At 44.1% G+C, this 21149-nt stretch overlaps 10 protein-coding genes across 10 annotated transcripts; 4 read left to right on the top strand and 6 right to left on the bottom strand.

The window, feature by feature from the left end:
* Positions 1–31: 31 nt before the first annotated feature.
* BUD32 (LALA0S10e00980g1_1) lies at positions 32–823 on the bottom strand (the record flags this gene model as incomplete). Its single annotated transcript, XM_022775383.1, has 1 exon — positions 32–823. One exon carries the CDS (start codon positions 821–823, stop codon positions 32–34), a length of 792 nt encoding a protein of 263 aa, XP_022630256.1.
* A 251-nt stretch (positions 824–1074) lies between these two features.
* On the bottom strand, positions 1075–3330 carry MES1 (LALA0S10e00958g1_1; the record flags this gene model as incomplete). The annotated part of the gene is made up of 1 exon (XM_022775382.1): positions 1075–3330. One exon carries the CDS (start codon positions 3328–3330, stop codon positions 1075–1077), a length of 2256 nt encoding a protein of 751 aa, XP_022630255.1.
* Positions 3331–4091: 761 nt separating this feature from the next.
* Positions 4092–5615, bottom strand: HAS1 (LALA0S10e00936g1_1; the record flags this gene model as incomplete). The annotated part of the gene is made up of 1 exon (XM_022775381.1): positions 4092–5615. One exon carries the CDS (start codon positions 5613–5615, stop codon positions 4092–4094), a length of 1524 nt encoding a protein of 507 aa, XP_022630254.1.
* A 1093-nt stretch (positions 5616–6708) lies between these two features.
* LALA0_S10e00914g (LALA0S10e00914g1_1) lies at positions 6709–8787 on the top strand (the record flags this gene model as incomplete). Its single annotated transcript, XM_022775380.1, has 1 exon — positions 6709–8787. One exon carries the CDS (start codon positions 6709–6711, stop codon positions 8785–8787), a length of 2079 nt encoding a protein of 692 aa, XP_022630253.1.
* Positions 8788–9817: 1030 nt separating this feature from the next.
* TDA1 (LALA0S10e00892g1_1) lies at positions 9818–11320 on the top strand (the record flags this gene model as incomplete). Its single annotated transcript, XM_022775379.1, has 1 exon — positions 9818–11320. The coding sequence occupies one exon, from the start codon at positions 9818–9820 to the stop codon at positions 11318–11320; it is 1503 nt and encodes a 500-aa protein (XP_022630252.1).
* Positions 11321–11405: 85 nt separating this feature from the next.
* Positions 11406–12137, bottom strand: FOL2 (LALA0S10e00870g1_1; the record flags this gene model as incomplete). Its single annotated transcript, XM_022775378.1, has 1 exon — positions 11406–12137. One exon carries the CDS (start codon positions 12135–12137, stop codon positions 11406–11408), a length of 732 nt encoding a protein of 243 aa, XP_022630251.1.
* Positions 12138–12371: 234 nt separating this feature from the next.
* Positions 12372–12935, bottom strand: HUA1 (LALA0S10e00848g1_1; the record flags this gene model as incomplete). The annotated part of the gene is made up of 1 exon (XM_022775376.1): positions 12372–12935. The coding sequence occupies one exon, from the start codon at positions 12933–12935 to the stop codon at positions 12372–12374; it is 564 nt and encodes a 187-aa protein (XP_022630250.1).
* A 1351-nt stretch (positions 12936–14286) lies between these two features.
* Positions 14287–14762, top strand: GOT1 (LALA0S10e00826g1_1; the record flags this gene model as incomplete). The annotated part of the gene is made up of 2 exons (XM_022775375.1): positions 14287–14308; positions 14368–14762. 2 exons carry the CDS (start codon positions 14287–14289, stop codon positions 14760–14762), a joined length of 417 nt encoding a protein of 138 aa, XP_022630249.1.
* A 702-nt stretch (positions 14763–15464) lies between these two features.
* YTA7 (LALA0S10e00804g1_1) lies at positions 15465–19550 on the top strand (the record flags this gene model as incomplete). Its single annotated transcript, XM_022775374.1, has 1 exon — positions 15465–19550. The coding sequence occupies one exon, from the start codon at positions 15465–15467 to the stop codon at positions 19548–19550; it is 4086 nt and encodes a 1361-aa protein (XP_022630248.1).
* Positions 19551–19555: 5 nt separating this feature from the next.
* Positions 19556–20968, bottom strand: HER2 (LALA0S10e00782g1_1; the record flags this gene model as incomplete). Its single annotated transcript, XM_022775373.1, has 1 exon — positions 19556–20968. The coding sequence occupies one exon, from the start codon at positions 20966–20968 to the stop codon at positions 19556–19558; it is 1413 nt and encodes a 470-aa protein (XP_022630247.1).
* Positions 20969–21149: the final 181 nt, after the last annotated feature.

The raw sequence follows: 21149 nt of genomic DNA, 5'->3' as shown, positions 1-21149 counted from the left end.
AATGTAACAGAAAAAGCCTGAGAACCGTCGATTATCCTATCATGCTCCTCTTTCTGCCCCTCAATCTGACTTCCTCGAACCTTTTCAAAACCTCACGTAACCGATTCTCGCCCTTTTTACTTTGTTCGTGATAAACTGCCTTATATCCTCGCATTAACCACTCATTGTAAGTGACGGCGTAGCGCGAATGTGTGCTGTCCACAGCTCTCTCCAATACATACAAATCAACGCCCTTGTCCTCCACAAATGTTGTTGCCGATCCTAGCCCAAAATCAATCAAGTAAGGTTCCCAGACTCCATCACTCTGCTGTAGAACAACGTTAGATGTTGTTAGATCTCCATGACAATATTCGTTCCAATGCAAAAGTCCAATCTGACGGCCCACTTTTTCCAACACAGTCTCGACGCATTTATTGTGTGGATCTGAGGCGCTCATCCACAGGAAGTTTTTAAGGCTGCTGAAACCGTTTCCGTTTGGCAGCTCTTCGCCTAAAAACTCAATCCATATGCATCCATTATACACGTCACATGCGATGAGCTTGGGTACATTAAGACCGGGAAGTTGTGAAAGTTTGGCCAAGATCCTGGACTCGCTCAGCGTCCGGTGTTTAGTTAGAGCTTTATCAATTGAAGGATGTCTGTACTTTTTTGGAGGCCTGTACTTTAAGATGTATTTGTTCGACGTTTCTGAGCTCTCCTGCTTCGGTTCATATGGATGAACTGAAGTGGTGAAAACAACAGCCTCTGCACCCTGAGAAATCGGTTCAATAGGAATGTTTGGAGTCAGATAAATAGAGACCGCCTCTAATATTTGACCTGACATCTTTGCAGGCTTACCGGTTGGGTTCAAATGTGTTAAAGAAAGTGTGATCTATACTACTCTGCTCACTTGATATAATGGTCTCTCGAATGCCACCTCATTGCGAACGGCTCATCTTAAGATTCAGGCATCAAGAGATTCGATCAGAACAGAGAAACATCAAGCATCTCTCGCTACTAGCTACGTGTGCATGCACTCGTTGTTACAAAATTTAGAGTTCATTCGCGCTTATTTATTTGATGTCATTGGTTAGCTTATTTTTGTTGGCCACCATACATGCCTCTCCATTCGTCGATTTTTTTCTCGTCAATACGCTTGAAGAGGTATTCAGCCTTGTTGATATTGTGTCCCCCATGTATGCTGAGGTTGAAAGTGCTGTCAATGCGTAGAGGTGGGGCATTCAAAATCCTGTAAATAGTTTCGGCACTCTCAGGCATGAATGGGTAGATGACAGACGCAACGGCGTAAATGAGGTTGAGACCAACACCAACAACAGCATCGGACTTGTCTGGGAAGTCTGAAAATAGAGTGTTGTCTAGTTTATTCTCTTGCAAAAATAAATTACCACGGGCACTGAGTGCCATTGCCAACTCAAGACCACGTCTTTCGTGAGTTCTTTCCATTTCGCTGATGTAGCTGGTCAAAGTTGCATCCACATCCTTCTTTAACGATTCGAAATCATTCAAATGGCTGATGGAATATTCGGGCACAACACCGTTGTATTTGGCATTGGCGAACTTGACTAATCTGTTCACGAAGTTTCCTAGGTTGGCAAGCAGTTCACCATTGTTTCTAGCGACAAAATCGTTCCACGAGAAGTGGGAATCGCTGGACTCAGGTCTCACGGACGCTAAGTAGTACCTCCACACACTAGGAGAAACACCCGTCTCTTTGGCATTATTTCCGAACACACCAACGCCTCTACTCTTGGAGAATTTTCCTCCTTCGTACTGTAGGTATTCAGTTGTACTCAAGTGGTGCAACATGGTCCAGTTTTCTTCAGTACCGAGCTGAGAACCTGGGAAGATAACGGTATGGAAAGGAACATTGTCTTTACCCATGAACTGATACAAGTCTACATTTTCAGGGTTTTTCCACCATTCTTCCCATTTCTTGGTGTAGTTAGCAGTGATTGACACATAGCCAATAGGAGCGTCAAACCACACGTATAAAACCTTGTCTTTGTACTTCTCTAGCGGAACCTGGGTACCCCACACAAGGTCTCTTGTGATACAGCGGGGTTGTAGGCCCTCTCTGAGCCAGGAGTTGGTGATGGTTTTTGAGTTCTTACTCCAGTCGCCCTCCCTGGATGATTTTTCCACCCATGCTTTGATCTTAGATTCCAATTTATCCAAAGAGATGAATACATGGTCTGAGAATCGCGGAATTGGTTTACTACCATCCAGCTTACAACGAGGGTCGATCAATTCGAATGGATCTAGTAAGGCACCACATTTATCACATTGATCACCGCGAGCGTCCTCGTAACCACACTTTGGACAAGTACCTTCCACAAATCTATCAGCCAGGAAGGATTTATGAACCTCGCAGTACAGTTGTTTCATTGTTTGCTCTTCCAAATAGCCGTTCTTGTTTAAATCATTGAAAATTCCTTGGGCAATCGTGGTTTGCTGATCGGTAGTGGTTCTTCCAAAGTGGTGAAACCCAATCTGAAACCAATCGTAGACGTCTTTGTGAATTTTGTGGTATTTGTCACAAAGTTCCTGCGGAGTACATTTTTCTTCAAGTGCCTTAGTCTCAGTGGCTGTTCCATATTCATCTGTACCGCACACGAACAAAGTGTTGTAATTTCTGGCCTCACAGTAGCGGGCATAGATATCAGCAGAAAGCACACTACCAACGATGTTCCCTAGATGAGGAACATTGTTCACATATGGAAGTGCAGAAGTGATGAGGATGTTACGCTCGCCTTCTTTGGGCAATATTTCGGCACCATGTTTCTTGACCGCAAAATTGGTATCAACTTTCACAGCACCGGTGTGTTTGGCGTTAGATGATTCTCTTGGAGCTGAAGACTTCGCAATCGCAATTGCAGCTGAGACAGCTTCGGGTAAAGCTTTTAGATGAGCCTCCACCAAGGCGGGACTCAAGGCATAAGCGTTGGCAAAAGTGATCAATTTGGTAGCACCAAGTGGCTCAGTAAAATCTAACAAGTAGTTTTCCAAGGCTTTGTTCACAGTTTCGTCGATATGTTCCTTATGAGCATTAGGATGGTACAGCAAAGCTTCGAGCGACGAAACGGCAAAATGCGATTCTGGAGACTCAAGACCTTTAAAGTCGGCTAGAACGTATCTCAAAATAGCGTTGGCGTTGAACAAACTGAACTCAGATCCCGCAACCGTTAGTCTTAGCTCATTGGACTCTGTATCGATGGTTAACTTGGAGTTGGCATCAGCTAAATTCTGGGCAAGAGCGATCTTCAAATTATTCGCCAATTTTAAACCACTGTTTGATTTCTTGGATCTATCAAATGACAAGGTCAAAGACATCGTTTTGACTTTCCTAGCTCGTTTTCTTTTTCGGCAATGAGTGAGATGAGGAAATGGTTCGATGAGGGCATCTCGAATTTTTTTCGTTGATAATATACAAAGTGTCAGCGTCAGAGCATAATAGACATTATGACTAAGTTTGAAGAAGACAGTTTACCAAGAAATAAGGGCTATTTAATCAAGAAAGCATGATAATTTCGAGGTTTCCGGTGGCACCTAACGACAGGTTTGAAAGCACTTTCGAGAGCCACTTTTGGTTTTGACCCACTTCGTTTACGTCTGTAATGTAAGCTCGAAAGCAGAACTTTTGGGCTTATTCGGTCCGAGCGTAATGGAGGATTAAAGTGTATCATATGGCTCAGTAGTGTTGCATTCTTATTTTCGTAGACTTTGGTGCTATCTTTGATGATGAGAAGACGTTTTCAGAGAGTGTATCTAATTTCGACGGTTAAAAGTCTAACGATAGAGGATCACTTTCAGGTGGTGATGAAGCTGGAATTGTTCGAATATGTTGAGTAGAAGAAGAAGAAATCTTTGTTGGATACATAGGAGTCTCGAGAAGGGTCTTTGCTCTAGACATGGATATAGGTCCCTAAAGTCACTTCGTACTACAGTGTCGTTGGTTTTTGTCCGCTGTTCCCAGCTAAATCGCACAAAGAGGTTGGTCTGCGTTCTAAGATCTCCTCGATTATCCATTTTGTTTAGAATTTTTATCTAGTATCATTTATTGTACACATGAGTAAGCGCCACTGATTGGCGTCTCAATTCCTGACCTTACGCTTCTTAGCAGGAGGTGCCTTTCCAGATGCTCCAATAGTGATATTTACCTTTGGTGGAACTGGGAAGCCGTAAGACTTTGCCACCTTTGCTAGGTCCAGCTTGTCAATCTGGTAAACGGTCTTAAGACCATGGGATGCATATGCTTGCAAGTATGACCTGTAACCATCCTTGGCAATTTGGTGCAGATGGTAGTTGGATCTGATCAACTTTTCGAGCTGCGACTGAACATTGGCAATCTTGCTGGTAGGAAACTCGAATTCGTTTAGTGGAACCTTGGCCGCTTTCAAATAGCGCAGGAACCCGAGTTCGTTGGGAGTTAAGAACATCAATGATTTACCCTTACCCTTAGAGCCCCTTGCCGTTCTACCAACTCTGTGAATGTAGTCTCTTGGGTCATCAGGTGGGTCAAACTGGATAATCCAATCGACGGAAGGTATATCAAGGCCTCTGGCCGCAACGTCTGTACAGACAAGAGTGCCTCGATCAGCGTTGCAGAACTCAAAAAATGTGTTGGTCCGCTTCTGCTGCTTTTGCTTTCCATGTAATTCAAGAACGGGCAGGTCGATGTAATTTAGTAACTCAGCGTAATACTTGACAGAATTGCATGAAGACAAAAAGACAATGATCTTCTTCTTCTGGTTGCGCTTGAGGAAGGAAAACAACAGCAGAAAACGCTTGTCACTTTCGCAGACCACATAACCTTGTTCCAAACCATCTGCTGTGGATGTCTCTTTTTCTGAATCAACGTTGATAAATAGCGGACCGGGCCTTAGCGAGATACGGGCCAGATCTTCCACTTTGGTTGTTTGTGTGGCAGAAAAGAGCATGGTTTGACGGTCTTGGTTGGGAAGAATTTTGACAATTTGACGCATTTCATCTTCAAACCCAATTTCCAGAATACGGTCCGCTTCGTCGATAATCAAAGCGCGCAAATTCGTGAATACAAATCCGTGTGTGTTTTGTAGATGGTCCAGAAGTCTGCCCGGTGTGGCGATAAGCAAGTTAACACCTTTAGCGAGTTTATCGGCTTCCTGACGACGATTGGCACCACCGATGACGATACCGAAAGTTTGGGAGTGAAATTCCAAGAGCTGCTTGGCAACACCAAAGATTTGCAAGGCCAGTTCACGGGTGGGGGTGATGACAATCACACCAGTACCGTTACGAGGCTTGAATTTGAGTGAATGCAGCATTTCAATAGCAGGCAGCAAAAATGCCAAAGTTTTACCTGAACCTGTTTTGGCTGCGCCCAGCACATCGCGACCAGCCAATAGCGGAGGGATCGTGCGGGATTGCACCTGTGTCATCTTAGTAAATCCGAGCTTCTCAACAGCCTTCATTGTAGCGGGAGACAGATTGAGCTCACTGAATTTCTCCTTGTACTGAGCTGCTACTTTTGAGTCATCATTGGAGCTAGGTTCCTCAGCGCTGATGTGTGGCTGCTCATCAGATTCGTCTCTAGTGTGCTTTTTCGAGCGAGACGCAGCTGCCGCTTCCGAAGCCATAATATTTATAGCAGGACGAAGAGCTGGAGTTATTGGCTCAAAGAGTTCAAGAAAGAAGCTTTTCAAACTACTTTCCGGTACAGACTTAGTTTCGTCACTAGGGCGCGATGAGCTAGCTCGATGCGATGAGCTGAAAGTTTTTCATATACACTGTTTCTATTATGCTGGTGGAAAATTTCATCTTTTGTCGTTTATAGTGCTTGAGGAAATGCCCGCTTGTGTGACGCAGGTCAGATGATTCAACTTCATAGCGGAGATAAATGGTTGCGATAGTTCGATAGGTTCCTACAGTTTCTCAGCTTGGTCAAAACTTGTTACAGCTACTGAGGAAAATAGTCTAAATAATCTCTAGAACAAAACGACCGTTGTAGGAAAGTCCATTCACGTGACTTCAAAACTATAAAGACGTCAGTAAAAATAATAATGATCTGCCATCAACTGTTTACAGTATTTACAGAGGAACTCGAAGTAATTCTCGAAGCCCATGACCGTGTTGTAGTAAGAAAGGTACCAAATATCAACAATTTCTACTCTATGGCGCGTAATTTCACGTCATCCTGGCGCTCTGAGATTGAAAAAATCTTACCCAGATCCGTTCCACGATCTTCATACATCGTTTAGGCTTCTATTCCATGAAAAGAGCAGTCATAGAAATAAGTAAGCTTAAACCATCGCTACGTGTAAGATACCGACTCGACAAGCGTTTCGACTGTTTAAAACAGTCCAATTCACTCCCATTACACCCAATCTTGACTCGAAAATCAATATCTCGTAGAAAAAACCATTTCCAGTCGTTCTCTTGACAATGCAACTTGCAGTTTTGGCCCCAAAAACAAACCAAGAATTTGTATAAGTAGCTGAAGCTTATATCAACTCGAGACTATCACAAACAGCTTCGTTTGCGCTTCCTTTGCTTTGGGAGCTTTCGTTTTCGTCTTCCTGTCACCGCAATGCAATAATATTCTATATATATATATATATATATATATATAAATGGACGGTAGATAAAAACAAGTCAAAACTTGGAACATCTTGGACCTTTTGAAACTCTATTCTCGTTGTTGAACTCAACATCTTTGCCACTGGAAGCTTCATGCTAGAACTTCACGACGATTGGGATACCCAGGCTTTGTATCAAGATGAAGTAAATAACTGCAACTCTTGCAAAGAGGAAAGCCCAGTAAAAGGTTCCGGAATATTATGTGGCCCAAATCTGCGTTTGGTCGGCGTCAACTATGGCAAGAACCTGTATAGGGCTAGTATGCTGCTAGTGTGTCGTGACATTGAATGCCCAAAAGTCACTTTCATTCGTGGAGCCAGCGAAGCTGAGAAAATCAGCGCTGACGATTTGCGTCGCGGAGAATTGCCAAGCACTCTTTTCTACGTTGACAATGGAATTGATTTCTTTAGGTATACCATCGAATTCCCTATGGAGTCTTATGAGCAGTTGGTAAAATACTCCATTAATGACGAGCACAAGCCGCATTATCGGTTCTTTGTGCCATCCAGAAACAACAATTTCAACGTTATGTCATACTCGTGCAATGGGTTTTCGTTGAACGTCGATACCACGCCGTTTCAGGGCTCAATGTGGTTCGATGTTCTAAACAAACATGCCAAGGCACATTACCACGTCATGCTAGGAGGTGGAGACCAGATATATTCGGACGGTATAAACGTTTTTTGCGAGGGTTTCAAGAATTGGCTACACGAGAAGAATGCGGTAAAAAAGTTCAGAGCGCACTTGACGTCAGAGCTTCGTGCCGAGATCGACGAATTTTATTTGAAGGAATATTTGGAATGGTACGGGTACGGTCACTGGAAGGGAAGCACGCCAAAATCGCAGACAACTCAGAAATGTTTCCCCATTGCCATGGCCACAATCCCTTCTATCAACATTTGGGATGACCACGATATTATTGATGGATTTGGGTCTTATTCGGACTCTTTCCAGTCAAACGAAGTTTTTAGTGGAGTGGGTAAAGCCGCCTACAAATACTACATCCTTTTTCAACAGCATGTGTCCATCGAAGAAAAGGAAGCCTACTTACAAGATGAATCTTGGCTGCTTGGTGCCATGGACGGTGCCTACATTGGTGAGAAATCCCATTCGATATTCACTAGGTTGGGTCCCACGAATGCTCTTCTGGGCTTAGACTGCCGTACCGAAAGAAAGCTGAAGCAAATTGTCTCTTGGGATACCTACGATCTAGTGTTCAAAAGATTAGAAAAAGAAATCCCCAAGGGCAAGATTGATCATCTGATGGTAATGCTCGGGGTTCCCATTGCATACCCTAGAATGGTTTGGCTTGAGCTCATTTTTTCATCAAGGGCCTTGGTGCCTCTTAAATACCTTGCGAAGAAGGGCTTCATTGCTCCAGGTCTTGTAAATTCTTTCAATGGTGACATAGAATTGTTAGACGATCTGAATGACCATTGGTGCGCACGCCATCATAAAAAGGAAAGAAATTATCTCGTTGCAAGGTTGCAAGACTTTGGCGCAAAACATGGGGTCCGTATAACGATCTTGTCGGGAGACGTGCATCTTGCCTGTGTGGGCCGATTCCGTTCCAAATTGCACTCTCACCATGTAACCAGTGGGAAAGAAAACGAAGTCAAGAAAGTTTTAAACGAGCCAGAAAAGGATGTGAGATTGATGTTCAATATCGTTTCGAGTGCAATTGTCAACACTCCGCCTCCTAACCCAATGGCAAAACTTCTCCAAAAAAGGTCAGGAATTCATCATTTTGATCGCGCCACTGATGAGGACGTCGTGCCTTTGTTTAAGACTGACGCGGATGGCACAAACAGGACAAACTTTTCGTTCATGAATCGCAGAAACTGGTCCGATTTGCTTCCCATTGAGAACGTTTTGGAAAGCGAGTACTTGCGAAAACTTTACAAAGTCTCCGTTGGCGATTACTGCTATTCGGGCTTGGTGACAAAAGATGGCTTGAAAACAAAAGGCGATGTCGAGCACGGCGGTAACAAGAAACAAGACGTCACCTACCCTGTTACAGCCAAAGGACTTATTGCGTCGATTCACGCCGAGAAGGACACCACGAATAAAGATTCACAAACGGAAGCTTACGCTGTGATAATTCCAGAATTACAGAACGTGCAGGATAACGTCTCGCACGAGGGTATCAAGCATGTCAGTTCTAGAACTTAGATTTAAGCATGATGAAAGACACCTGAGGATAGAAAAGAAAAGACTGTGAATTCTGAGACAAGCTAGTCGAAGGCACACCGTATGTATGGACCGCGCTCGTCTTGCAACGGCTAGAAAGATCCTTTCCACAAGGTATGAAGTGGAAAGAGGTTGTCTCAAAGAAAACAACCTAAAAGTACCAGTAATTGAATAGTAATGAATAATTATCGAGTTTCATACTCAATCAAATGTAGAATCAAGACTAATAGGCTTCACTGGTAGGTATATCAAAACAACTCTAGAAAAAGCTAAGTGCTTCGACTGTTTGTGAACAACAGAAAAATGGCCTCCAACGAAACCTGATGTCCTTTGCAAAAGTACCAAACACAGCTTACCCGATTTTTCTTGAACTTTTTTGAGTTAAGATTACAACCGGCGTTCAGGTCGACCACAACTACTCTACCAAGATTCTTGATGTCTACGGTTCATGCTATATACAAGCGATCGGGCCTTCAAAGCCCTTGATTGTTATCGCAACACTATCTATACAATTAGTCTAGCCCAGGATTCTCTGTTTCGCTGTAGTAGATGAGCACCCCTCTCACGAACTGCTGTGGAACCGACCACACACAAGAATTTTGACCTTTGCTTCTTCACTTTCTGACCAAACATTAGCTGAGAAATCCATTTCTGACCTTGCGATCCTCAGATTCCACCTCTCTGATTGAGTAACCCAGTCCAAATGACTTAAAATTCACCATTTTGACGTAATTTGATTGAACAATGGCATAAATTAAGGTATCTGGTGATAAAAAGGCCATCTGGGGAAACGACATAAAAAGGATTCGAAACATCAACTTCAATAAAGTAGGTTCTTTGACCTTTTACAAACATTTTTCGTGACAAATAAGTCCATTTGGTACTCAAGAAGTCTGGGCAATAAAGAGATACTACATTCTGACAGTTTCAGCAAGCTAGACCTCAACCGTTTTAACAGTTTTGAAGGCCGTACAGACTTCCATCTACAACAACAAACAAACAAAGAATATCGATGAGTTCAGAAGAGGCGTGGCCTCAAAGACGTGGAAACTTGGATTTTGAAGAAGCTATACGTTGCAAATACGTTACGAAAAACAATCAGCTTGGTGATGGGTGTTTCAGCGTGGTCAAAGAATGCATGAACATACACACGCGGGATCTTTTCGCCATGAAGTTGATCAGTAAAAAAACGGTGCAGGGGAAATTGTGGCTCATTCAGCGTGAAGTATCATTGCTAAAAGACATGAGTACACGGATCCGAGAGCTGGAACTCTCGGGAGCCCAAAATCATGACACTTTTGAAGGACATCACCATGTTCTGCAACTGTTTGACTATTTTGAGACTGCACAACACATCGTGCTGGTAACTCAGTTGTGTGACCATGGTGACTTGTACGAAAACATTATAGAGGCAGGGTCGTTGCACCTTGCACGTCAGGCCAGGCCCTATACGGCATGCTTGTTGAGCGCCATACATTTCCTGCACGAAAACGGGGTAGTTCATCGCGACGTGAAGGCTGAAAATGTTATATTTCGCCGCAGAGTTACTGAACTTAGCGAGTTTGCAAGGAGAGGATCAGACTACGATCCCACGGCACACGATCTGGTCCTAGCGGATTTCGGCCTTGCGACCAAACTTAACAGCTCTGAAGACGAACTGCGTGAGTGTGTAGGGACTATTTCGTATCTGGCACCGGAAGTAATGAAATGCCAGGGTATCTCAAGACTTCCTCCAGCAGAACAAAAGAAAATTGCCCCTTATGATCAATCGATCGATGTTTGGGCCCTTGGTGTACTTGCATACTTTATGATGACGGGCTACATGCCTTTTGATTGTGATACTGATGCAGAAACGCGGAAATGCATCTTAGAAGGTGATTATTATGTGGAAGATGGGTTGCGTGACGAGCACGATGCCGACAATTCACTCTTTTGGAACTTCATCCATCTATGCTTCAACGTAAACGCTTCTGAAAGGCCATCCGCTCATGATTTGAGGAAACATCCTTTTGTGCGCGCGTTTTTCGAAGATAGTGACCCTTCGGAACCGTTTGGCAACCGAATCAGGCTTCAGAAAAGCGTTTCGTCTTCTTCATTGCACAAATTACAAACCCCATCACGGTCCGTTAGTTCGACAAGTATTTCGCATCTTGGATCATCCGAATCGAGAGCAACAATCAAGCGCAATGCGTCTCGCGACGAGGAGTTGAATAAGATCCGTGAAACTTTGAAAAAAACGTTGTCGATGGCATCATTGAGGCCTGCACAACCAGTGCGCAACGCGAACAAAGACAACTCCACGTTCATGCTTGCGCCTGTGCCTCCCACAGGGTCGTTAATGAATGGCTGCTTGTCACTGACGCCTGAAAGCAAGTCTAATTTTAACACGCCTCCAAGCTTATCTCGTACGGCGTCTTCAAACAACATTTCACCGCCTGCATCGGCCAGTACGGCGCTGACAGGCATGGATTCGAGCTCTTCACGCAAGCGTGCAGGAGCCCGATTTGACATGTAGAATACGTTATGGTTTCGTTAAATTGTATTAAAAAAGACGCCTGCGTGTGCCAAAAGTACCAAATATACACAAGTTTATCATTGCATCAGTTGCGACGGCCCAACAAGTTTAAGAATTCCTCACGCGTCTTGTGAGCACCTCTGAAACAGCCCAGCATGCACGACGTGACTGTAGACGACCCGGTTTTCTGAACTCCGCGCGATACCATGCACATGTGTTGTGCCTCCATGACTACTGCTACACCACGAGGTTTTAGAATCTCGCTCAATGCCATGGCAATTTGCTTTGTGAGTCTTTCTTGTACCTGCAACCGCCGTGCGTACATCTCAGCCAAACGTGCTAGCTTGCTGAGTCCCAAAACCTTCTTGTTTGGGATGTATCCAATATGCACTTTCCCAAAAAACGGCACCAAGTGATGCTCGCACAGCGAGTACACCTCGATATCCCTCACGATCACCATCTCGTCGTGGTCTTCTTCAAAAACTGCATTTTTGATCACATCATCTATGATGTTGTGCTGATAGCCTTGTGTGAAATATAGCATTGCCTTGGCATATCTTTGCGGAGTGTCCAGGAGGCCTTCGCGAGTCACATCTTCCCCCAACTCTGCCAAAATGACCTTCATCGCAGCAGCGATTCGGTCTGTACGATCCTGCGTGTCCTTTTCTGTCTCTTCGGCGCGGGATCTTGACCCAGGTGTAGGCCACGACAGTCCATCGGCTTCCACAGGAGGATTTAACGTATACGGCGACGCCGGCCGCGTGTTGAGTGGCGTGCCTTGTCTTTCCACAAAATGTGCAAGCTGTTTGTTATCCATTGAGCGGTACTAATGCGTGTGAGGGGCCAATGACGCTGTTTTGGGATGAGTAAAAGTGTGTAAATCGTAACCTTGAACTATCCATTTCGATGCCTAAGAGATGCCTAAAATTTTATTTTTCAGTACCTTTTGAAAAATGATCATGACCGCTACACCACGGAGGGTACGAAAGTGGGTGCTACTCGGGTTCGAATCGTTGGCGAGTCATTTAATATTATTTTCGATCACTCGAAATCAAAAGACCCTCCCTGTGCCATGGCACACACTACAAATCTCTTTGTCCAGCAGGAATCGCACTCTTCCTTTGCCTCTACACTGTCCACACATCATACCTCCAATCCTGGGGTCTCCAGGCTGCAAAACAAGCGGTGAACCGGACATCAATGGCGGCGGTGCAAAGTGTTGCAGAACTGGACCGTATGGACGATAAGAGTGGTAAGAAGAGGGATATGCCGAATAATACTGCACTTGGACATTGGAATTGGGAGCGCTATGTGCAAAACGGCCCCAGCACCGTCTGCAGGGATGCCCTGATTTCACTTTGTATCCAGTGTTACCGCATTTGCTGCAGTAGAAGCCTCGTGGATAGGTCCAAGGTAAGGCCGACGATGACACTGGACGTGAAGGTGTGGGGGGAGGACGCAACGGAGCAGAGGTTGGACGTTGAGGGGCAGTGGAAGGGAATTGGGGCGCAAAAGCAGGACGTTGAGGCGTTGCAGGAGGAAACTCAGAGCTACTGCTGCTGCTGATGGCCTCCTCGTAGGACGGAAGCTGTTCGTCGTTGTTCTTGGGAGCCATCCTGCTGCTCAGTTGTTATTTTGGTTAGCTGGTGGTTGATGTGAATAAGGTGCAAGCCAAAACCGAATTTTAGACTTAGGGTGGTGTGATAACGGCGTGCTTAGCGTGCGATGGGTGGGAGTTGTAATGTGGTGTCTGGCGGGATCTCGAGGCTTGAGAAGAGAAGGGAACGCGTCCTTCTTTGATGCTGGAGAGCGGTGTCAGTTGAAATTGATGTTTCTGACACTTTAGGGACAGTTTTTTTCAGTTAGGGAGGCTGAAATGTTTGCTTGAAAGCTGGTCAAATGTGTCGTTTTTTTTGGAGCTGACTTGGTGATCCGAGCGATTAGCAGCTCGCTCTTAGTAGAAAGTTAGCTACAGTTGGTAACACCTCTGCTTGCATCACCCTTTCTTCAAAATTAATCTTTTTATGACTTTCGAGCTGGATGCTTTAGGTTCCATGTTTTGGGCAATGAATTAAAGACGCTTATCAAAACCCTTCAATCTTGACCATGGATGCCTCGCTTTTAAATCTTAAATGGTGTTCCAGTCGGTAAAGCAGTTCAGAACCCTAGTGTGGTCTACCACCACTTCAAAATGATGGTCTTTCTCGCATACTTCGCTATCGAGTTTATTGCTGATACAGCAGGCCTCTAAAAGGCATTATTCCACTAGCGTATTTTATATTATAGCATCGACTCACTCACAAACGTGAAATTTGCCTGGTACCCCGCGTTCAATGCTGTGTGGCTTGCGGGAAATGTAGTCCCAACAGATGCTTCTGGTTATCTTTCGAAATCACCTATTAGCTTATTTAGCGGTATTTGAAGTCGATGGATTTTTACCCTGGGCTTCTTAATCGCCGATCTTCTCACCCAAGGGTCTCTACGAATTGAAAATAACTACCTCCCAGCGTGCAACAATTAAGTGACACTCTCGATCGTTCACTGTCACAGTGCTAATTGATAGTCACACTGAAATCATCACTACAATTCAAAAAGAATTATACACCTTAAAAACAGATTCTTTGCATGGCATTCACCATTCCTTGTCGTTATAAGAATAGCTCTTCATTAATAGATAAACGTTTGTCCTAGCCTGCAGAAGCATCGCTCTTTTAAAGATCTAAAATCCAGGGTTTCTTTTTACCCTAAAGCTCCCGAGTTCTGAGTCGTCTTAGAAGCGTTGCCAAACTGCTTCGCTAGGTCGATACCCGCCATTCTTTGTCTAGTTGTCCACCTCTTTCATCGGTTTGACGAAATGTACAATTCCCACCTATTCACCACTGTGTTTATATATATATATATAAATATACACAACTCATCGACAACTTATTAGAACAACTAAACATCAGTCGATAAAATCAAACACTATGTGGCTTTCAGAGGCTCAAAGTATGTTCAAAATGAAGTTTCTATCATTCTTTACAGCATACTAACTAGTCTTGTATCAGAGTTCGGCGTGGCTTTCACGTTTGGAGGCTGTTTATTTCTGGCATTTGGTGTAATCACTTTTTTCGACCGGGCGCTGTTAGCGCTTGGAAACATCCTGTTTTTAGTAGGGCTGCTGCTGATAATCGGCCCCCAGAAGACTTATACGTTCTTTTCAAGGCCGAACAAAAGACGTGGGTCTATTTTTTTCGTTGCAGGCGTATTGATGATCTTAGCGAAATGGACATTTCTTGGGTTCGTGATTGAGTGTGTGGGTATTGCAGGGCTTTTTGGCGATTTTTTCGGTGTTGTGGTTCAATTTCTAAGATCATTGCCCGTTATTGGACCTGTCCTGTGTCATCCGGCGGTCGCGCCGTGGGTCGATCGACTAGCTGGAGTGCGCGTTCTGCCCGTATAGAAAAAAAAAAAAATGTGATCCAAGGCAGGGGCCCGCAAAATTGACAATAGGGTCCTTTTTGTAAAGTAAACTGTCCCGGTATGGACTTATCTGTGTAAAGTAAGAATTGCATGTCTAACGTAGAGGTGCTCAAGATAGCCGACCTTACTGGAATTTAAAGCTGTGGTGAAAGAAATTACTACCTGGAAAAGATGTCCCAGAGTTCAGACAGCTCCAATGTTTGACGCGCGTTAAAGCTACAAAAACCTGTCTTTTGATACTTGCGCCATGCTCACCACTTTTGAGTGTCGGGCAAATTTAAAGTACTATTGATACATCAAGACAATGTAAAGAAACACAGTCACAGCCCGAATTTTTCATAAAAAGCGACCATATTCTTCAGAAATTAACACTCAACACGCTGAGATGATTTGCTGTATGAGTTTCCATGAGGCAGGGTGGTTCCTTGATGGTTTAATCGGTTCGTCACCTCGTACAACAGTACCTGGATTTAAGTTAAATCTTCAATTTCAATATATACATATATAATAAGTCAATCAAGACAGGAACTTGACGATTTTGAGTTTCAGGCGGATAGGAACGAGCCAGAGGTTTACATTCGAACGGCACAATTGGTACAATTGTCTTCGCGGTAGAATTTGGTTTGATAACCGCGAATAATTGAGTCTTGGACCCACTCTTAAGGTTGAAATACTCAAAAAAATGACTCGTCCTCTGCGATCCAGAAACTCCAGGACACGTAGCAATGAGCCGCAAGAACTTCAACAGGAGTTTACAGATTCCAATGGCATCATTCACACAACGTCTAGGAGTCTGAGGAAGGTGAATTATGCAGAAGTGGAAAATAACTATGACTTCATCAATGAAGGTGAAAATGACGCTAACGACAACGAGATTAACGATAAGGACGACGAGGAGGAGGAGGACATGCCAGTGACAAAACCTTATCGTGGAAGAAGGAGGACAAGTCTTCACCATGATGATCAGGAAACGGGGGAGTCATTCAAACCGGAAGAGTCATTGCAACAAAAGGATGTGTCTTCAGCTTTGGAGCCCACTAGGGAATTACGGACAAATAATGTCCATAATGAGGAGGAAGACGCCAGTTTTCACGAAGACGATGAGGAAGATGCAGAGGAAGACGATGTCGCTGACCCGTCAAATGACGACGAATATTTTTCAGAAGAATCTATCAAGAAAACTCGTCGAAGGGCAGACCGGAATTTCATTGTTAGCGATGAGGAAAGTGATGATGATGAAGAGGAAGGTCTTTCACGTATTGCCAGAAATCACCGTCGTGCTCCACGCTCTTCGTACCCTGTTGCTGAATCCCAGATCGACACTGATGAGGACGAAGGTCTGAGATCGGGAAGAAAGTTTAGAAGTTCGACCATACAAGCCCGACAAACTCGAGCACATGGCATTTCCCCACCGCGAAAGCTTCGGCGTAGAGGTAGACCAGCATTTATTGATGAAGACGATGGTTCAAGAGCCGAACGAGTGTCGCTGGCAGATGAACTCCGAGAGCTCAGAGATGATAGCCCAATAAGAGAAAAAAGGTCATTACGCGAGAGAACCAAGCCTGTAAACTACACCCTTCCGCCACCTTTACCTGAAAATTCTATTGACGAGTACAACAGAATCACAAACGAAAACAGTGCGTTATCATATCCTTCCCCGCGTGGCCGACGAAGGCAGATTACGGGTCAAAGCTTTGGCCCACTAAGAAGATTATTCCCCACAGGTGGGCCCTTTGGCGGTAATGACGTTACTGCAATTTTTGGAACCAATACCAATTTTTATGACACGAATGCCAATCCCAATCATGCGGGGAACAAGCTTCTTCTAGACTCTGACTCATCTGAAGACGAAATCATACCTCTAGGTGTAGCACCAACTAAAGCCGAGAAGACCAAGCCCAAGAAAAAGAAAACCGAAATAGCGGATCTTGATCCGCTGGGCGTCGACATGAACGTAAAGTTCGAAAATGTTGGAGGTTTGGATAATTATATTGATCAACTCAAGGAAATGGTTGCTTTGCCCTTGCTTTATCCAGAACTATATCAGAAATTTGCAATAACACCACCAAGGGGTGTTCTTTTCCATGGTCCTCCAGGTACTGGTAAAACATTGATGGCAAGAGCCTTGGCAGCCAGCTGCTCTACGGATCAGCAAAAGATTACATTCTTTATGAGAAAAGGAGCTGACATACTGTCCAAATGGGTTGGGGAAGCGGAAAGACAACTGAGATTACTTTTCGAAGAGGCAAAAAAGCAGCAACCCTCAATTATTTTTTTCGATGAAATCGATGGTCTTGCACCCGTTAGAAGCTCCAAGCAAGAGCAGATTCACGCGAGTATTGTTTCAACAATGCTTGCACTCATGGATGGTATGGATAACAGAGGGCAAGTCATCGTGATCGGAGCTACGAACAGGCCGGACGCTGTTGATCCTGCTCTTAGAAGACCTGGGCGTTTTGACAGAGAGTTCTATTTTCCCTTGCCCGATGTTGAGGCGCGTGCCAAAATTTTGGAAATTCACACGAAGAAGTGGGAACCCCCACTGCCTAAACATTTTATTGAGAAACTAGCTTCTTTAACAAAGGGTTATGGCGGTGCCGACCTTAGAGCTCTGTGCACTGAAGCCGCGCTTACAAGCATTCAAAGAAGCCTTCCTCAAATTTACCAATCTGATGCCAAATTGAATATTGATCTTGCCACGGTCGATGTTAAAGCAAGCGACTTTATGCTAGGTCTAGAAAAAATAGTGCCATCATCAGCTAGATCAACGAGCACATCTGCTCAACCATTGCCCGAAACGATAAGTCTTTTGCTCAACGAGCAATTGGACAAAATCAAGAGGAAAATACAACGTTTGATACCAACCAACCCGAACGCACCTCGCAAAGGTACTTCTTTGATTAAACACTACGCAGAGTATGAGGACGATTATTCCGACGAAGCAGAAGATGGATTTTCAAAAGCAGAGTTTTTAAGAACTGTGGAGAAGTCTCGAATCTGTAAACCGCGTCTTGTTGTTACAGGCCCAAGGGGAAATGGTCAGCAGTATATTGGAGCGGCTATCCTCCATTTCCTCGAAGATTTCAATATTCAGATGCTTGACGTTGGTACACTGATGGGTGACGCCACCAGAAGTCCTGAGGCAGCAATCGTTCAAGTGTTTACTGAGGCAAGGAAACGTCAACCTTCGGTACTCTACATTCCTAATATTGATATTTGGATTCAAACGGTTTCTGAAAATGCCGTACTAACTCTTGCAAGCTTGTTAGGGACGCTTGAAAATAGTGAAAGAGTGCTGCTTTTGGCGATAGCAAGTGGATTGAAGGATCAAGATTTTTCGGAAGGTATCCTCTCACCTCTAGATCTCGGTAAAGGTATCTTTGATGTAACAAGGCCTTCGGATATACAAAGGAGGCTTTATTTTGGCACGATTACCAAATTGCTGAGAATGAGGCCATCAAATTTTGCTTTGGGACGGAAAAGATCCAAGCCGTTGCCTAAACTTCCTATTGCTACAAAGGCCGCCACTGTGGAGATCCTTGATGAAAATGGACAGCCTTTGACGGAAGAGGCGAAACTTGTTTCAAATCTAAAGGCTCATCAAGCGCATGATATGAAGTTAAAGAACACTTTAAAGATCAAATTGTCTGGGTTAATGGATCTATTCAAGAATAGGTATAAAAGGTTCAGAAAACCACCGATTGACGATGCTGCACTCGTTCACTTATTCGAACCTACTGCGGGAATGCATGGGAACCCGGAGTATCAACAACCATATGTTAGAGTGGATAATATGATACTCGAGTGTGTGACAGGGAGAAAGTTTTTCAACATGGATTTGGATATAGTGGAGGAGAGGTTATGGAATGGGTATTACTCAGAGCCTCGTCAATTTTTGAAAGACATTGAGCTTATTTACCGCGACGCACACACGAGTGGCGACCGCGAACGAATAATAAAAGCATCTGAGATGTTTGTCAATGCCCAAATGGGGATTGAAGAGCTATCACAACCAGATTTTGTTCAAGAGTGTAAAGCTGCCAGACAGCGTGAGATCACACGACAAACATTATTTTTACAAAAGGAAGCTGAACAAAAAGCCCAAGAGGAAGCAGCCCTCAAAACTCAAGAAGAAGCAGCCCTCAAAGCTCAAGGGCAGGATCAACCTATGTCGGTTGAGTTTGAAGGTAATGATGAAGTCGGCATTGAAGATGCAGATGTTGACAACCTTCTTGGAGATAAGGACGTTTTAATTCCTGAAAAACAACAACTTAATGAAAATGGTGCGGGCAATGACATTTTGGGCGTCGGCTCTGGTGGTCAACTGCAATGTGAAGCTCGCTCTGGCTCTGGAAGCGTGAGCATAACAGAGACTAATGACACTAGCGTAAAAGGCCCTAAGATTGATATCAATTTGCAAATCGGTGCTAATAGAGCCACATACCAAAATAATAGTGCGCTCGATGTCACAAGAGTTCCTGATACCGTTGACAGCGGATCTATTCGGTCATCTTCTTCATCAGAGCAAGGCGGCGATGCGGAAGCTGTCGTTGAAGAACCAAAACCGGAATATGTATTTGACGAAGCCAGAGCTCAACAGCTTTTGGATAGACTGAAAGTTAAAACACAGAATTTCATTGTGGAGCAACTAGAGGAAAAATACGCGTCTGTTCTAGAAATCGTATGGGCCGAGAGGTATTCTTGGAACAAAAATGTTGCTCTTGATAGACTGGAGCAGCTCATCGACAACAGCGCGGTACATAAATGATTTATTTAGAGCAATTCTTTCACTGCATTGATAACTGTCTGATCATCACCGTATTGGCCTGTGATTTGGACACCAATGGGTTTGTCCAATTCTCCAGCTGGGACTGAAATGCTTGGAAGCCCAGCGAGGGACATTGGCGTCGTAAAAATATCATTAACGTAAGAGTTAATCGGACTTCGGGAGTCTCCTGTCTCGTAAGCATTTAAGGTTGTTGGTTCGCTAATCGCAGCCAATGAAAGGAGAATATCAACACCATTTTTGGCACCATTGGATCCTGTCAGAACATTTGGAAGTGCGAATATACTGTCAAACTCATCTATCATTTCTACTCGTAGTTTTTGTGCTTTGATGTAATGGTTATCGACGAATTCCGAGCACAGATTGTAGTTACCCAAAACGACTCTGGTCTTGACCTCGGACCCTAGATTTTCTCGTGTCGGAGCAAATAAGACATTATCAATGGAGTCTTTCGTATCATTTCTGAAACCATATCTTATACCGTCATATCTGGCCAAATTCGACGCTGCTTCAGCTGGAGCCAAAGTATAGTAGATTGGAAGAGAATGTTTAATGTCAGGTAGCGATACTGGGTAAAATTCATGCCCCTTGGCAATCAAACGCTCCACCACCGCGAGAAACCTTTTTACAGAACTTGAATGAACACCTTCAGGTGTAAACTCTCGCGGTATGCCTATTCTGAGTTTATTTTTGCGTTGTTGCGGAACTACAGACCGCAGTTTCGCCCGTGAGTCTTCATCAAGACAGGTTGGATCCTTTGAGTCGCTTTTGTCCAAGACTTTGAACACTTTGTCAATCACACCGATATTTTTCGACAAGATCCCGACAGTATCAAAACTTTGAGCATAAGCGATGACTCCATGTCTTGAAATTCTACCGTAAGATGGTTTGAATCCTAATACCGATGTATAGGATGCTGGAAGTCTGACCGAGCCTCCAGTATCTGTTCCTAAAGCGAAATCTGCGACGTCTGCTGCGACTGCAGCAGCAGATCCTGATGATGATCCTCCGGCGATCACATCTTTACCTGGAAATAATGGGTTTTTAGTTGGTCCAAAATGTGATTTCGTACCCCCAGAACCCATTCCAAACTCGTCAAGGTTGGTTTTTCCCACATTTACGGCTCCGGCTACTGCCAAAAGCTCTACCACCGTGGCATTGTAGGGGGACATATAATTGACCAACATCTTGGATGCACAGGTTGTTGGTAGATCCTTGGTGACAATATTGTCCTTGATCGCGCATAACAGGTTCTGAAGCGGTGCATCGCTGTTTTGCTTATCCAAATTGCCTCCTTTCAACTGTTCTTCCGCTGCTTGATTCAAACTAGTGAATACATTGAACTGTTGCTGAACTGCTGGTATTTGTTTTAGTCGAGTAAGTGCATTTTTCAAAGACATGATACTCCGGTAGACAGCATGAAGTCTGAAAGCTTGATGACCAAAGTTTTTCTGCTTTAAAAAATGAAATAGTAAGATGGTCTTTAAATTCTTCAATCTTGGTGAAGTTAAAGGTCTAAATCTGTCAAATATCAACTATATTGGTTGATGAGATGAACAGCTTCGAAAATATCAAAGCATT

The sequence above is a fragment of the Lachancea lanzarotensis genome, scaffold LALA0S10, assembly GCF_000938715.1.
Source record: "Lachancea lanzarotensis genome assembly LALA0, scaffold LALA0S10, whole genome shotgun sequence".
Taxonomy (NCBI): Eukaryota; Fungi; Ascomycota; class Saccharomycetes; order Saccharomycetales; family Saccharomycetaceae; genus Lachancea; species Lachancea lanzarotensis.
The sequence above is the reverse complement of the archived record's forward strand: the minus strand, read 5'-3'. Positions and strand labels throughout refer to the sequence as shown.